We start from the raw sequence: 15,548 nt of genomic DNA, 5'->3' as shown, positions 1-15,548 counted from the left end.
ACACACGGTGTTAGTGACATTCAAACTCACTGCTGAGTCAGTGGATTTGCGTTCTCTCTCTCTCTCTCAACACAACTAAGCACCAGTGGAACGCAGGAAATAAAACGCACGCAAGTCTGTAAGGCCAGCTGACAAGCATGAATATTAGGAGGAACGGATTTTCCGATCTCAGTGGGTGATGCTTTGGACACTTCACCAAGGGGCTGGGACAAGGTTAAATGTAGTTAGTGCTGAAGCAAATAATACAGCTTGATGATAACTTAGACTGAACAAACAAAAACAAAAAAAATGCTTTAACTACATTTTAAACGGTACTATAAATGATAAAACAAGCAGTTTTGTAATACACTAATACATTAGCAATGGACCACAGACCAATCCAGTGTAAATAATCAGACTTCTAAATAAATCACCAGCTAATGCAAAAGAATAGCTCATACAACTATTTACTTCAGGCAAGGAGGGATCATATGCTTTATTATAAATGTTTTCCAGCAACAAGGTAACTCGTTTTAAACTGACCGTAGATACTCACATCAAATGAAACCGCACCAAATATAAACATTGGCAATATGAAAAGGGCCTAGCTGTCTGTTGCATTCAACCACCGGTAAATGCCATAGGAGTCTTAATACCTGCAGACCTGTGGTCACACACTGGCGCTGTGTAGAGATGAGTCCATCTATTGGGAGGGATTTTCCCACCAGCAGCGATTCTATGGCAAATTTAAGTGACACTCCTAGACTTATGTCTGTAACTTAAACACTTTCTTGTTATCGAAGCACGGTCTTTCTAAAATATTCCTCAGCAACAACAACAACCGTTTTCAAGTGGTGTTATTGTTATCTAATGGTTTTTTCAATTAAAGAAATTAAAATAAACCTCTAATCAGAATTTTAACCGAAAACGTTGCACAAAATTCCACATTTTTGGTGGTTTGTCTTAAAAGAAATAACCAACTGCGACTTTAAACCCAAAGTGCGTTCTGCACTGTGTACTGTTACACAAATGGTTGGATGGATGGACACATTTACAGATGGACAGGTACGATCTTAAGACAAGTTGTGTCCACCTATCAGACGTGACCAGGCTGAACAGCACTGATAGATTCACTGAAGTTGCTGTTTAGTTGATCCGCAAGTTTTTTAACTTCATAAAACTTTAAAAGATTCTGGCAATCAGAAGTACTAACCAAGGAAATGACGATCAAAACATTAACTTCCAAAATGTCTGAGTAAACACTTAACGAAGTGCAGTCAGATTTAGGTACTGAGGGTTATTCAAGTTTAAAATTAAACATAATTTAACATCTTTCACAGATCATCTTCAGGAAGGGAGAAAGAGTAAAAATAATATGGGTTCTTTACCCCAGATTACAGAACTTAGATTCTCTATAATACAGCTGAGGTACAGACAGGGCAAGAGCACAAGAAGTAAAATAGTTGATGAAATAAATGTTAAAATAATTGTAGAAACAGCAGGAAGCAATAAATCTAATAGCAAAGGAAAACACTTGTGCTATCAAGAAGAGTTCCTGATGAAATCTGAGAAAGGCAACAGCTGCAGAAAGGAAAATCAAAAATATACTGAGAATTAAAGAGTTATGTAGAGAAAATACTCAGAACTATGTCCCTTACCGTTTTGTTCTGTTGAATTAATTGAAAACATTGCGAAATGCAAATATACTAAAAGAATTATGTAAAAATTATAATCTAAAAAAAGATTTCTTTATCCCAGCATTAAATCAACCCTGCTTCATTAGCTGCATCAGACTTTATACAGGAAAAATGTAAAAGCCTTAATATAACACAGATCAGTAAATAATCAATAGCAAATCAGCTCTTATTGCTCATATTACTTCAACAGCTCAGTGATTACAGGTCCACGTTCTAATTTCTGTTTGCTTGCATGCAGCAGCAATCATTTTCAGGAAAAAGCTCATTTAGCTGAGCTGACGTTGGGAAGGGACATTAAACAGACTTCTAAGTGGAAGTTTTATTTTAAAGCAACAGTTTCATCTCCAAGGGAAATATGCTGTCTTTGATCCTCTGCTCTCCTGCTCTTATCTCCCTCATACACAAACAGAAGAAAACCCAAGGCTCTTCTTGCTTTCCTGTGACATGCTGCCTGTCATGGAACGGGTTAGGGAAATTACTGCAATGAGATGTGTTAGAAAGGCTTTTGTACTAATTCAAATGGCAGCCCATCACCTTTCTGACCAGATGTGGCAGCAATTTCTAGGGGCTTTTTTTGTGGGCAAAAAATAAATAAATAAATAAATAAAAAGGCATGCTGTCTTACTGCCACAAAATAATCAGAGCATTGAAACGAGAGGATGAGACTAATCCCCATCTAACATTAGATTGTATCGCTAGTTTTAGGATATAACTGCATCTTGTGTGTGTCTGAAAATATAATAGAAGAAGTCATACCTTTATTGATGACCGCATACTGATCCACCACTGAGGTAACATATGTATCAGGAGCTAAGCAAAAGTCACTTGAGCTCTGAAAACAAGACGATTGAGTTGAAATTAGTCAAAGATCAGCCCAAATTACATTAAAGACCGTGAACACACATTTAAGTAATTACGGTAAAAAAGGAAAAAGCAGCCTCAATCTAAGCTGAAAGAAATTATTCATGCACAGGAGCCAAAGACTATAAACAGAGTCATCTGCAGAGGAGGAAATCCTTCACACGTAAGCAGACTGTCCTTTATCAACATTAAAACCAGATGTCTATTAAAATTAAGTAAATGAAGAAAACATCTGGAGTTATGCTGCCCTATTCTGCATTTTAGTACTTTATATTCTCAATGAAGAAAGCAAACCACCAGCTCCCCCTTCAACAGTACGGCTACAGTCCTAATAGTGGCTGTTACGCTTGAGCTACAGGTCCTAACCACTGTTATTAGTCTTCAGGATTTCTAGAAAAGGCAACGTGACCCAAAAAACATGAACACAGGTGTTTATTCCAACTAAACCCATACAAATATGTCATTATTAAACATGTATTTATTCTGAGTTTCAAAGTATTATGTCCAAATGTTTAAAGGGTTACAGAATTTATGAGTCCATAATTTGAGTGTTTCACCTCAAGTTTTATTAGGACTCTTAACAGAAAAAAACAAAAAACTTATATCAGATAACAAAAAGCATTGAATAGAGCAGTCCCACCAGGTAAAGAAGATCATGTCTTGCAGACACTTACCACAGAGACAGCCAGTTCCAATCCCAAGGAGACCCAGCTGATTAGAAGAGCCACTACACCGAACAAGCACACCCTGTGGGAAACATGAGGTCAGGAGCACATCTCACCAGCAGCGTTAGACCATGAACTCTACTTACCAAAAGAGAGGCTTAACATAATAAAGGTGATTTAATTTCATGGTCAAAGCGAACAGATTCTGGGCTAAGCTGCAACTAAACAAAGATAATTCTAAAATGTGTCCTAACCTTGACATTAGCACTTTAAGTATGTTGCAAAAAAGTTTGGACCTAGAATGTTGACTGCTAGACTTTAATAATGATGCAGAAAATAGCCCAGAGAAGATAGTAATTGCAAGTAATTGCAGACGGCAAAATTTGAGGATAATATTGAAAAACAAATAGGTAGACATGTTTGCTAAGCTCACTGCCAACTGGTGAAAATATATAGGATGTTTAAATTTGGACATGATGTGAGGAATGAACAGTAAGATTCCCTGTAAGTATCAATTTATCTAGAATGTTAAACTAATTTATCTGAACGACTGCCATGCTAAGTTAATCTTTGACTTTATGACTTACTAGAAGGAGTCATACAATTCCTGCTGCAACTGAGGTTTTATTCCATCCTGTAAACTTGTTGCTCTTTGTTAAAAAAATAGATCAATAATGTGGGAAAATAATGATGAAATGAGGAGACTTACGCTATAAGTATTCCCTTTGAGTTGCGAATGAGGCCGAACAGAACAAGGAGGCAGATGAGGATGTCAAAGAGCAGCAGTGTGATGTAGCCCAGCCACCTGTGGAGATAACGTCATCATTCTCCCTCTGAGACGCGCTTCAAACCGCGTCGGCAATTATCAACAAAAAGTGATTTGTGGTTTTCAAATCTAGTTATTCCAGTCAACAAAAAATATGTACATAATGAATTCCTTGTGTTTCTACTGTTAATTAAGACAGAAGCTGCATCACCTACATCTCAATAATGTATCTCAGTGTAAAAACAGAAATAAGAGTACCACCACACAATAATATCTGGCTTTATAGTGCACTGTGAAACACTTAAGCTGGCATTCATACTCACGTTAAACGATATTGTAGGAGTAATGAGTAATAATCAGTTCCAATTGAATTTGGAATCAATAAGTAACATTTGAACAGAAAGGCACTCAATACAAGAAAAGTTAGGCAAAATTTGAGTTTCTTCAGAGGCACAGACAGTTTCTAACCTGATCATCTAGTCAAGTCAAGTTTATTTATATATGTCGCTTTTCAGCAACAAGGCACTCAAAGCGCTGTACATGAAGAAAAACATTAAAATGATAATGAAAATCAAACACAGAAAAACAAATCAAATGACATTAACAATCCTTGGGATTGATCTAGCGTTAATGATGTACCACCAACCATAAAAACACTGAAATAAGATAGATACGCTGTGTGCAAGACAGCTAGTATAACTTGCATTCAGTCATACTGCAACTCGGTTCAGTCAAAAACAGTAAACAAGCCTCTTAAACTGACAATTTTAATAAACAATAGTCCAGCCTCAAAAATGCAGTTTAGTAGTACAATTTTTTGTTGTTAAATCTTCAGGGTTTTAGTAGCTGTAGTACTTGCTGCTCTGATTTCTAGTTGTGTAGATACATTAAAGTGCACTGAGAGTAAAAACATTGCCCCGATAATGAGAAAGGATTTGATTGCCTTGTTTTAGGCTTATAGGTATATTTAAATAAACCACACACAAATTGTTGGTGAAGAAAGAGGCAACTGTCGATGACTACATATAAAAAGGGACTGAATATTCTCTTGAATGAGCAGTCGAGTGTCTACTCTTACATAAACAACCCAAACAGTGTAAATAGTATTTTATAAACACTTTTTACTTCATTAAAACAATCTCTGGAGTCACTTGCACACTTTTGGCATCATGTAAGTAGTCTGGCTAAATTACCATTTTTATTTTTTAGAAAACTTCTAAGTTCACTGCAAGCTAATGCTGTGCTGAAATACCTTCTCTTGATCTGCGCTTTACATTGGTTCCTTCTGTAGATTTCCAATCAACATCTACAAAAATCAATTTAAGAGAGTACAGCCACTCAGCATCATTTCACCAAGGCTCTCAATAATACAGGAAATAGAGATAAAAGGCAAATCAAGTTTCCACAGGGCGGGGCATTACAGTTTTAGTGTGTCTGCACATAAAGTTGGATATTAAAAAGATACGACAAATATATTTTTCTGTTTTCTACTGCTCTTTGGAGTACACTATTACAGTCTTACCTATACCAGTCATATAGCTCGATGCTGGTGGACAAATCTTCCAGGGAAATGAGGTTGTTGTCCCAGAAAGGAATCTCAACCATCTGTCTGACCAGCTCATCCAGTTGTCCCTGCAGCTTTTGGATGATGGAGAGGTAGTCTGCATGCTGAGCATACTGACCCTCAAGCTGTTGCAGATTGTTGTCAACTGTCTGGTTCAACGACGACGTACTATCATATACCTAGCGCAAACACATGGACATATGAGGACATGACAGTGTTCAGAGGAAAGAATGGCAAAGTTGTATTTAAACCCGGGATGCTCGCAGCAGAAGAATGTTGAACTATTAGACACGTTCATATGACTGCGCTCTTGGTCTTACCAGCTTTTGAACCCCAGTGATTGTGCGGTTAGCGTGGCGGAGGGAATACGTCAGTCGATTCACTCCATCACAAGTCTCGCCATTCCCATAGAAACCGACAGCAATGCCAGCACTGAGGGGAGACAAAAAAGGAGGGGAGACAGGCTAGTGAGGAGGAGGGCTTGGCAAAAAAAGACAGAGAGGAGAGAGAAGAAACCAAGTGCGGGGGACAGCCAGGCAGGGTGAGAGGCGTGTGAACTCTGTTTTAACCCTGTCGGTTCAGACCCCCGTCAACAGGCTCCTTTCAGCCTCGGCAGAAAGACCCTTTAGAGAACCATGGAAACAGAGAGGAATGGACCAGCAATGGCCCAAAACCCTATGCTACGCCTGACAAAGGCTGCAGTCAGCCAGTAGATCAGCTCTCATTGGCTGCAACAGGCCTCAAACAGCTCAGGCAGCTACACGGGCAACAATTTCAGAAAAGGATGTGCTCAGTTTACATTTATTCGTTGTGGCTTAATTTAGAGTAACATTATTATACATAGTCTTTCAGACATATTCATACTTCTTGAAGTTTTTTATATTTTGTCATGTTATAACAACAAAGGCCAATATATTTCTTATGAATGTTATGTGATAGACCAACAGTAGTGCATCACACACAGTGGGTCGCTGGCGACTACTTAGGTTGCTTCTGAAATCAAGTAGTATCAAAGTAAAGGAGGTTGAATAAAAATAGATGGGACACTTCAGATTTTTATTTCTAAAACTTTTTATGAATATGCATCATTTTCCCTCACTTCACAATTATGCAATACTTCTCACACAGTGGTTTCTCAATACCCGGGTCGCTGATCAACAAGCGGTGGTTTATGAGATCCTCTATAAATCAAACTAATTTCAAAATACGATAACAATTAAGAGACATTTATGCCATAAATGTTAAAATGCATTGTAAACACCACTTTCAAATAGAGGAAAACAGCATACATACAACATGCTTGTATACTCCACCGATAGGTGGGGTCACAAGTCTCATTATGGTGTGAATTTGTAGGTGGAAAGGTTTTGGAACAAATGGTCTACCACATAAAATCCTAATAAAACAAATGTTACCTTTTAACACACTGCAGAAAACCTTAAGTGATATGATTACTTTTACAAAGCACTGTATATAAATACTAATTATTTCTATAAGAAACAATAAAATGCCTGTAAGTTAGGAGTATCGTCGTTTCTCCTTTCAGCACGACTCTGTATTAAATGCCGAACAACCTACGAGTTGATCTCACCAAACGCATTGATGACAAGAAAATTCCTCCAAACTTGGACAAACATGGATAAACCGACAGGCCGGAGTGGATCTGGGAGTTTTCCTTCTTCCTGTATGGCTGCTAATCTCTTCCTCTCACACTTTGGAGAGTAAAAAAAGCCCAACTAAAACCGGGTAAATATCCTGCTGTCATGAACCCACAGAAACACCTTTACATTTGGAAAATATTTAGGAATACATTTAAAATAACAACAGATAATCGCACAGTTCCGTGCTTTTTGCAGTTACACAGACCACTTTACAGACTAAATAAAAAATAAAAAATAAAAAAAGAAATACAAGTTAAACAAAGCATTGAAACTAAACTTTTTTTTTGTTTCCTTCCTATTTTGGCTAAAACATTTGTGCGTGGGTACAAGCGCACAGAGACAGCGATTGTGATGCAGTTCTTGTACTCATCAAGTCCCTGGGCTCTTTGTGCTACTCTGAATCAACTATGATGGCTCTCTGGAGGCTCCCCAACAGGAGGAGGAAAACAGGAAACCAACGCTGTGTTCAAGGACAGAAAACAAGACCAGATGGGAAATTCTCACACCTCTCTACCTAATAACAAAAATATCACTAAAGCACAGAAAGTGAAGCAAACACTGAATGCAGAGGCAAATATATAAAGTAAGTGTACTTCTCACCATCATATCCATATCCTTACAACAATACAACTCAAGCAGCTACAGTTTGAATGAGAGAAAACACCGACTGTTCAAATAATTTAGGTATTAATCAGCAAAGCAAGATGGATTCTTTCATGATTAAATCCGACTGCATGCTGGGCGCTAGCTGCGACCATGGGGCTATAACACGCGAGCAAGTGGTCACATCAAAGTGAAATGTAGCACAGTGAATCATGAACGTGGGCGAAATGAGAAGCTAATTATGCTTGGCAACTTGAATTCATGGACTTAACCGTTGCCAGCGCGGTCATGTGTTTACACTCACCTGCACACGAGTGTTGCGATGATGACGCACCAGGCCGTGCAGCAGCAGTCGGCGTTGGGCTGCTCAGTGGTTTTGCTCCGTCGGCAGCAGAGCCAGATGGAGTAGAAGAGTAGAAACAGGAGGTCCAGAACCAGACAGGCAAGCGCTAAACCGCCCAGCAACAAGATGGACTGAAGGAAAGAGGAGCAAAGTTATGAGAACTTGTCTTTGTGTCAATGACAAAGGCAATAATGGAACTGTCTCCTATGCTTTAATATAAACATTTACAGTCATGGTAAAACTTTTTAATTTGTTGTTTGGTAAGAAATATTCACAATTATCTAACTGAGGAAGAAATTGGCTGAAATAACTTCAGCAAGATGCTTCTTGAAGGCAACTTCTACTCTCTGACATCTAGGAAATCTCAACGCAGAATTCAGCAGTGAGATGTTTGAAGTTTCTTGCATGAAACAACCCGTTTCAAGTCACCGTGTGGTTTCTCACTGGGATTAAGATTTGGACTTGAGCGTTCCAGGACTTTCCAGGCCAGTCCGTTGTGGACTTACCGGTATGTTATAGGTCACTGTCATTTAGCAGGGTCCAGTTGTTCTCCAAGATTATTTATTTAGATATGGCCTCATATTTTCCTCAGACGCCCTCCGAAACACAGGAGAATTTATGCCGGTTGAAATGATTGTGAGCTGGGCGGGTCCTGCTGCAGCAGGCCGAGCCTAAACTACAACATTTCAATGTTTCATAGTTGACATGAGGTTATTTCCTGGAATGTTATATTTGGTTTAAGCCCAATATGTCCTCCATTCTGGGGTCCAAATAATTAAATTTTATTCTTATCTGTCCAAATGAAAATATTTTCAGAGGTCCTGGTCTATGTCTCTGTTCTCTCTGCCAAACATTAGTCTGACCTTCATGTTTTTATTAGAGTTTAAAGGTGTCCCTCTATGCAAACATCCCATGAAAGTTAAATTTGTGTAGTGTTTCTCTAATTTTAGGGGCATTCTCCATCATTTCAACAGAGCATGAGCACGCTGTAGGTCTTGTGGTGACATTTAAGGGTTTTTGGAGACTTTTTAAGCATCTTGCAGTATTCCTTAAGGATGAGCTTCCTCGGAAGGATAGCCCTGGGCAGTTGTACTGAATTTTCTCCACTTGTGTACCATTTTCCTTCCAGTGCAAATAGCTGATTTCAAATTCCTCTGAGACCTTTTTAAACCCCTTATCAGACTCATAGGCTGCTGCAATGTTTTTACTAAAGTCCACAGACAGCAGGGTTGATCTCACTACAGTGTTCACTCTGACTTTACAAACTTTCAGTTGGGTAGGCTTGCTTCAACATGCTGAGAAACAATGTTTGAACCATATGGACCTGATGTGACATGCCTTTGTCTGATTTTATTTATTTAAAGTGGGATTACAAGTCAGGGAGTTCCTACTCATTCCTTAGTGAAACAATTTTTTACATTACAAAGTGCTAAATTGTATTTTCTTCTGTTTATATTCATATGAATTACTTAAATTTCTCAGTACTCTTATACTGATATCAAATATCCTTAATGTCTAAATATTGACAGGTTCTCATAGGCTGTCCTATTTCTTTTAAACCAACAAGCACACTTATTGCTAGAATAATAGTGATAAAACTTAATCACATATGCACAATGTTAAAGAAAGACATGATGTCCTGAATAAAGCAGCTGTGTGAAATGCAGGGGGGGAAATTTAAAAAGAATTACATTACAAAGTAGTGTAAAATAAAAACAAAAGAAAAAAAACATCTTCTTGAACAACAAATATGATACTCAGGAGAGTGCTGACAGTATTTCCAAGCTTACAGCGGAGTATTGTACAGTAATAGTTAAACCTCTCAGCCAACAGCAACACTTCATACAGTATGTAGGTCAGGCAGAAGGTTTCTGTGTTCACTGCAGACTCCTGAGGATACATGTCTGAGGCAGATTTCCAAAACCTTTGGATTCTTCTGCTTGCTCCATTTTTATCCCTTCAATGACTCACTGTAAATTACACATTACTCTAATGACCGCTAATTTCAACACGTGAACTTATTCTACTCTTTAGAGACAAGAAGAGCTAACCTTCAAAGAGCGGTGACACTGCTCCTTTTATCTACTGTGTCACACGCTTGTGACAGACTGGCTGATCACACGCAGTTGGATGATTTCTTGGCTCTTGCAGCTCTGCAAGGCTCAGCGAGGAGTAGAAAACGACTGAACAAATGCAGTTGTAATTTTGGGTCATCTCTGGCACACTGCAACACAGCAGTCACTCAAGGTTGCATCATTAAGAAGTGTTTGCATAGTAAGCAACAACGACAGCTCGGCCATCTGGACAAGTTGAAACCTCTTTTTAAGCCTGTCGGGGAAGAGCTGCATTACCAATAATTAGCAGGATGTCATCATAGAAGGTTAACAATAGCTGCTTGTAGGATGAGCCTGTGTTAGCATCCTTTCCATGACATTTGACATTATAAATTTGTGATGGGAAAAAATTGACATATCCTACTTGTTAAATTACCTGTGCATTTAAATACACAGAATGCTCCACAAAAACAGCGATACTATTCCGATCCCTTTCCTGTTTGTACATACCACACAGCAAACCCATCTATTGTGGATCCAATAAGATTCAGGAGAGCCAGTCTTGCATAACACTGAAAGAACTGAATCGTTTTGTCCGTTTTCTCTAAATCTTGAAGGAATAAACAGAGCTGGCAGCAAACATTAGACGCCCACATGAATTGAAAGAGGACGAAATAAGAAAATAAACCGTTTCACGCCTTGAGATGAACTTTTCCAACCTGTACAGGATCAAGTACATCTCCATTAAACCGCCAACGCATGTCTGGGACATATCATCCTGCTTCTCAGGAAGCATGAATCACTTCTTCATTTTTTGAATCATGTCCTCCCATTTAACTGCAGTACAGACATAACTTAAAATACTTCCTGGGATCATGCCTGACTCTCATTCAGGACCAGGTTCTTAATTATGTTTTCTGCTTAAAATGTTTTAGAGAACTTTTCTGTTCTTTATAAAAATAAAAACAAACCTCTACCCACCCAAAAGGTGGATATTACAAAAAAGAAACAAACAAAAAAAATCCCTTACACCCCTAAACACCTATATAAACTGGTACTGGTTAAAGTTTCCCATTTAAATCCCATATAAGTATCAAAATATCTTCTGGCTGATGCCAATCCCTGCTGAGCTGGTTACCAATCCAGAACCTTTTAAGTAAAAATAGAAAAAGGCATGATAATTATGACTATAATTAGACAAACAGAAACTACAGAACCTACTGGAAATAATAATAAAAAAAACTGCTGAACCAGCTGTTTCGAAGGAATTTGAGAAATAACTTCTGTTACATGCCTTTGAGAAACCGATTTTTAAAACCAAGCATCATTTGTACTAAACTTGTGAACAAATTCAGCTCCCCCAGCCTTAGCTGATTAACAAGCTGTGTAGACTCTTTGACCTTTGCCACTGGTTAAAAATGCCTTAATCAGGCAGGTTACTCCTTTTCTTTGTTCGTTTCTTCTTTTTATTTACAGACCTATTTCAGATTTATAAATATCTATGTGCAGGGTACAAGCTATGATATTGTAAGTAAAATATATTATAAAGTACATGATTTCTTCTGTATTCTCAGGTTTGTTTTGACTCCACACCAAGCCACCTGGCTTGTTTCTGGAAAAGGCCAAGGCCTGGATAGCACAGGTTCACACAGATGGTGACATGGATCACATGGTAAACAGAGCAAACAGGTGTAAACCTGTCACAATAAACCAGTAATCTTTAAATCCAGATTGGAAACTCAATTATTGAATTGTACACAGAAAAAGCCCTCATCATGCTGTTCACAATTAGATGATATCATAACCTTATGTGTGTGTGTGAAGATATTACCTGCTGATATGTCCAGTCTTCTGGTTGGAAATCACTGCTTGTTTGCTGAAACTTTAAGTTGAAGTGGGGAAGTCTGTGCAGCAGGTTCACCCACCAAGGTGGTGAGTAGCTGGCTACAGCTGCCATGGCGACGAAAAGTCTAAGCGATTCAGTCAAAAGCAAAAGTAAAAAAGAAGAAGCTTTCAGCTGTAAACTAGAAAAATAAAGCACTTCATTCAGTTTGGGTCCAAGATGAAAGCGAAGCTCAAAAACGGTAGATGTACAGTATGAAAGTGTTGACGACAGCTCGTTTTTACTGTTGGAAAAAAAAAAAAAAAGCCCAACTAATCACCTCAATGGAGTGATTTCAAGACAGCTGAACAAGCACCAACACGAAGAGCTAGTTTGAACTAGTAACTAACCAACTACCAACCTCCTCAGCCTACCTGCTTAACCGTTGCTAACATTGAAGTGTTAACGCGGACCCAGTTGTAATGTAGTAGTAAACTCCAAAGAGATGAAGCCCATTAAAATTGTGCTTCTTAGAAACAAAAGCATTCGACTATTCAAAGCTACTTAAGACAGCAACGTAGGTTAGCTAGCTTTTAGCTGCTAGTTAGTTTTTTTCACCGATAGACGGAAGAGAAGAAGAAGTGTATTTTATCCCGCTGGCATTCTGGTCTGCGCTTATTTTCATCCAGATTTTTTTGGGTTCTCCGGTCTGTTAATTAATCTTTTTCGGACTTACTCCAACGCAGAATATCTCTCCCTAGTCACTCAGATTGACTTCATCCAGCTAGGAATTGAGCGCAGGAAACTGGAGCCGACGCTGCGACTGCTCACGACAGTCCCCAGCTGGCGAATCAACCCAGCCCGGGCCAGAACTCAACAAAAACACTCATCAGTGAGAAAAAGGATCCTACAGCGACACCTACAGGCGCGCTGGCGTCGAAGCAATCTGAGGTTCATCGAGTGTCGGAAATGTCATAACTTACTTGTTTGCTACTTAGGGGGTTGAAATTCAAAAAATTTGAGATTCAAAATATAGTGGTCGCTACAAATAGTGGTGAAGACGAACTGTCAAATTGTTTGGTTATTCAGGCAATTCAAATGGTAGAAACCCGCATTAAAAATATTAAATTAATTTAAAATTTTTAAAGTGTAATTTTTCTATTTGTAGAAAATTCTCTTTAACTTAGATAACTTTTACAGTCAATCACTTTTGACGTAGATGTTAATTTATGAATCAAATTTCAGTCCTTACAGACATGGACTCACAATGGCATCTTGTATAGAAATAAATCAGTTTTATCACCCATGGAAATAGAAAGCAATAGTTGAACCATTATGCCTAAAGAACATGTTGTTTTTGAAGATTTTGAAATCTGACAAATCCAATCTGTTTTTACACTACGAGCATCTCTTAAAGGTATATACGCCTGGGTGACTTTTACATTTCTGGTTTTAAACTCCATACAGTCCATTTACACTGTATTGCATTATTCTGACTTTCAGTACTAATTTAAAGAACCCTAGTGTTTCTTTCACCAGAAAATGGTGGGTAAATTCAACATTAAACTGGTTTCTGACATCCTTCTACACCAATGCAGTGTTGCCAGATTTAGATGTATCCTGTCCCACAGTGCTGCAGAAAAACTACTTCATGCATTTGTTACTTTAAACATAGATTCTTGTACTATTTATTAACAGGAAACCCAATAAAAATGAATAAAACATTTTCATCTTATTCGAGGTCTGATGAGAATTAAAAGGAGACATCATATTGTTCCAATTTTAGCTTCTCTTCATTTGATCTCTGCTAAATTTGGAACATAATGAATAATCAAGCTCCATCTGAGTGATCTGATTGTTTCATATGTTCCCAGATAAAGCATTGTGCTCTCAGACAGCAGGTTTACCAGTCCTATCTACCAAGCCCTATCTTTTAGGTTTAAAACTTTCTTTTTTAATAAAAAGCTCATAGTTAGTATAGCTTAGATTTTCCTTATGCTATCTCTGTTGCAGTGCCGCTATATGCATAGGCAACTGCAGGACAAATTGACCACTTTTCCTCTTTCAGCGACTTTCTCCTACTACTCACTATTTAACCATTATTTTTGTTTTATTGCTGAAACTACTTTTATGTTCACTTTTGGTTTTTACTCTTTACACTTGTCCAGATGTTTCTGTTAGCTCTGTGACTTTCCCATATGAAGCCATCAGCTGAGCTATTGCTGCCAATAACTTCACCTTCTCTCTATATATGATACACTTGAACCTGTCAATCTGTGTTGAATATTGTCTCCTTTTTGGATAAAGTCACATATAACCTACTGCTGCGACCACTTGAGACCACTGGCTAAGTACTTCTCTGTTTAGCTGTGTTTATCACTTAGATGAAACCACAAACAAAGCTGGTGCTGCTACTAACTCTGTGTACTCAGTTTGTTTTTCATATAGAAAGTACTCCTGGCCCAGTGCTCTAGGTCTGCACAGTCCTTTCAGCCCCAAGTCTGCCTCCACAGATTGCTGCTCATACTGAACCTGGTTCTGCTGGACGTTCCTTTCCGCTTTTGCCACGTGGTTGCTCAAGAGCAGGGGTTGCAACAGAGTCATTGACTTGATGCATTCAGTTGGGCTTATATATGTAATGAGTTGATTTGATGTTATAACTGGATCTGAATTGGACCAGCTTTAGTTCTAATGTGCCTTGAGAGAACATTTATTGTGAGTTGGAGCTATATAAATAACTGGATTGAATTGAATTATTACAGCAAAGGATAACATCCCTGTCTATTTTTAAGGCTAGGCTTAAAACTTTCCTTTTTGATAAAGCTTATAGTTAGAGTGGCTTAGTTTATCAGGGAGGGAGCCTTCTTCCCTCCCTGTTGGATGGAGTAAGGGGGAGTCAGGTTTAGCCTAAACCGGCTCAGTTATGGTTGAGGTGCAAACACACCCTCCGTTTCTGCTACCTGTATGACCCCTTCTCTTTTCCAATGGTTATAATCAGTCTGACAGAGAGAGGTATCCCAATCCTTGTGGTTTTTAGTATAACAATGACCATCAGTGGGACCCTTTGTGGGGTTCCTTGAGACGACATTGTTGTAAATAAGCGCCGTTTAACTAAATAATCTGAACTGAAACTATCTGTGTAGTTATGCTGCTATAGGCTTAGGCTGCTGGAGGACATAATGACCACTTTCACCCTCTGCGCTACATTCTCACACTACTCTCCAATTTTGCATTATTTGCTGTTATTTCAGCTTTTAACTTTGTTCTCTCTATTCTCTTCCTAGAAGCTACACCTGGCCTGGCTCTGTGTCTACCTGTGACACCTTTCTGGAGAGGGGAATCATCCGAGCTTCTGCTGGCAACAACAAATGCTCACCCTCTACCGATGATCCACATGGCCCTGTCTTTTAGTGTTTAACCCTTTCTCTCTCCTAGACATAGCTACTGACTGAGCTTAACTGTAACTAACTCTATGTCCTCTCTTTCAGACTCTAACCTTGAAAACTGGCTCAGAGTTTATCTGTTCTTTCTTT

The 15,548-nt window shown here is 38.5% G+C and overlaps 1 protein-coding gene across 3 annotated transcripts in view; it reads right to left on the bottom strand.

The window, feature by feature from the left end:
• Positions 1-12,928, bottom strand: part of LOC124864354 (protein tweety homolog 3-like) — a 28,583-nt gene extending 15,655 nt beyond the window's left edge. Inside the window, exons 1-8 of one of the 3 annotated variants that reach the window (XM_047359118.1) lie at positions 12,752-12,928; positions 12,025-12,210; positions 8,101-8,270; positions 5,853-5,964; positions 5,491-5,711; positions 3,912-4,007; positions 3,212-3,284; positions 2,433-2,508 (exon numbers count right to left, since the gene is read on the bottom strand). In XM_047359118.1, the coding sequence (XP_047215074.1) occupies positions 2,433-2,508; positions 3,212-3,284; positions 3,912-4,007; positions 5,491-5,711; positions 5,853-5,964; positions 8,101-8,270; positions 12,025-12,150 (874 nt within the window). In that variant the 5' untranslated portion in view covers positions 12,151-12,210; positions 12,752-12,928. Of the gene's footprint in view, positions 1-2,432; positions 2,509-3,211; positions 3,285-3,911; positions 4,008-5,490; positions 5,712-5,852; positions 5,965-8,100; positions 8,271-12,024 lie in introns of all 3 variants that reach the window. The other 2 variants (XM_047359117.1, XM_047359119.1) reach the window with 2 other exon arrangements.
• Between the last annotated feature and the right edge of the window lie 2,620 nt (positions 12,929-15,548).

Source organism: Girardinichthys multiradiatus, chromosome Y, assembly GCF_021462225.1.
Source record: "Girardinichthys multiradiatus isolate DD_20200921_A chromosome Y, DD_fGirMul_XY1, whole genome shotgun sequence".
Lineage (NCBI taxonomy): Eukaryota > Metazoa > Chordata > Actinopteri > Cyprinodontiformes > Goodeidae > Girardinichthys > Girardinichthys multiradiatus.
Note: the sequence above shows the minus strand (reverse complement) of the source record. Positions and strands in the feature narration are given on the sequence as shown.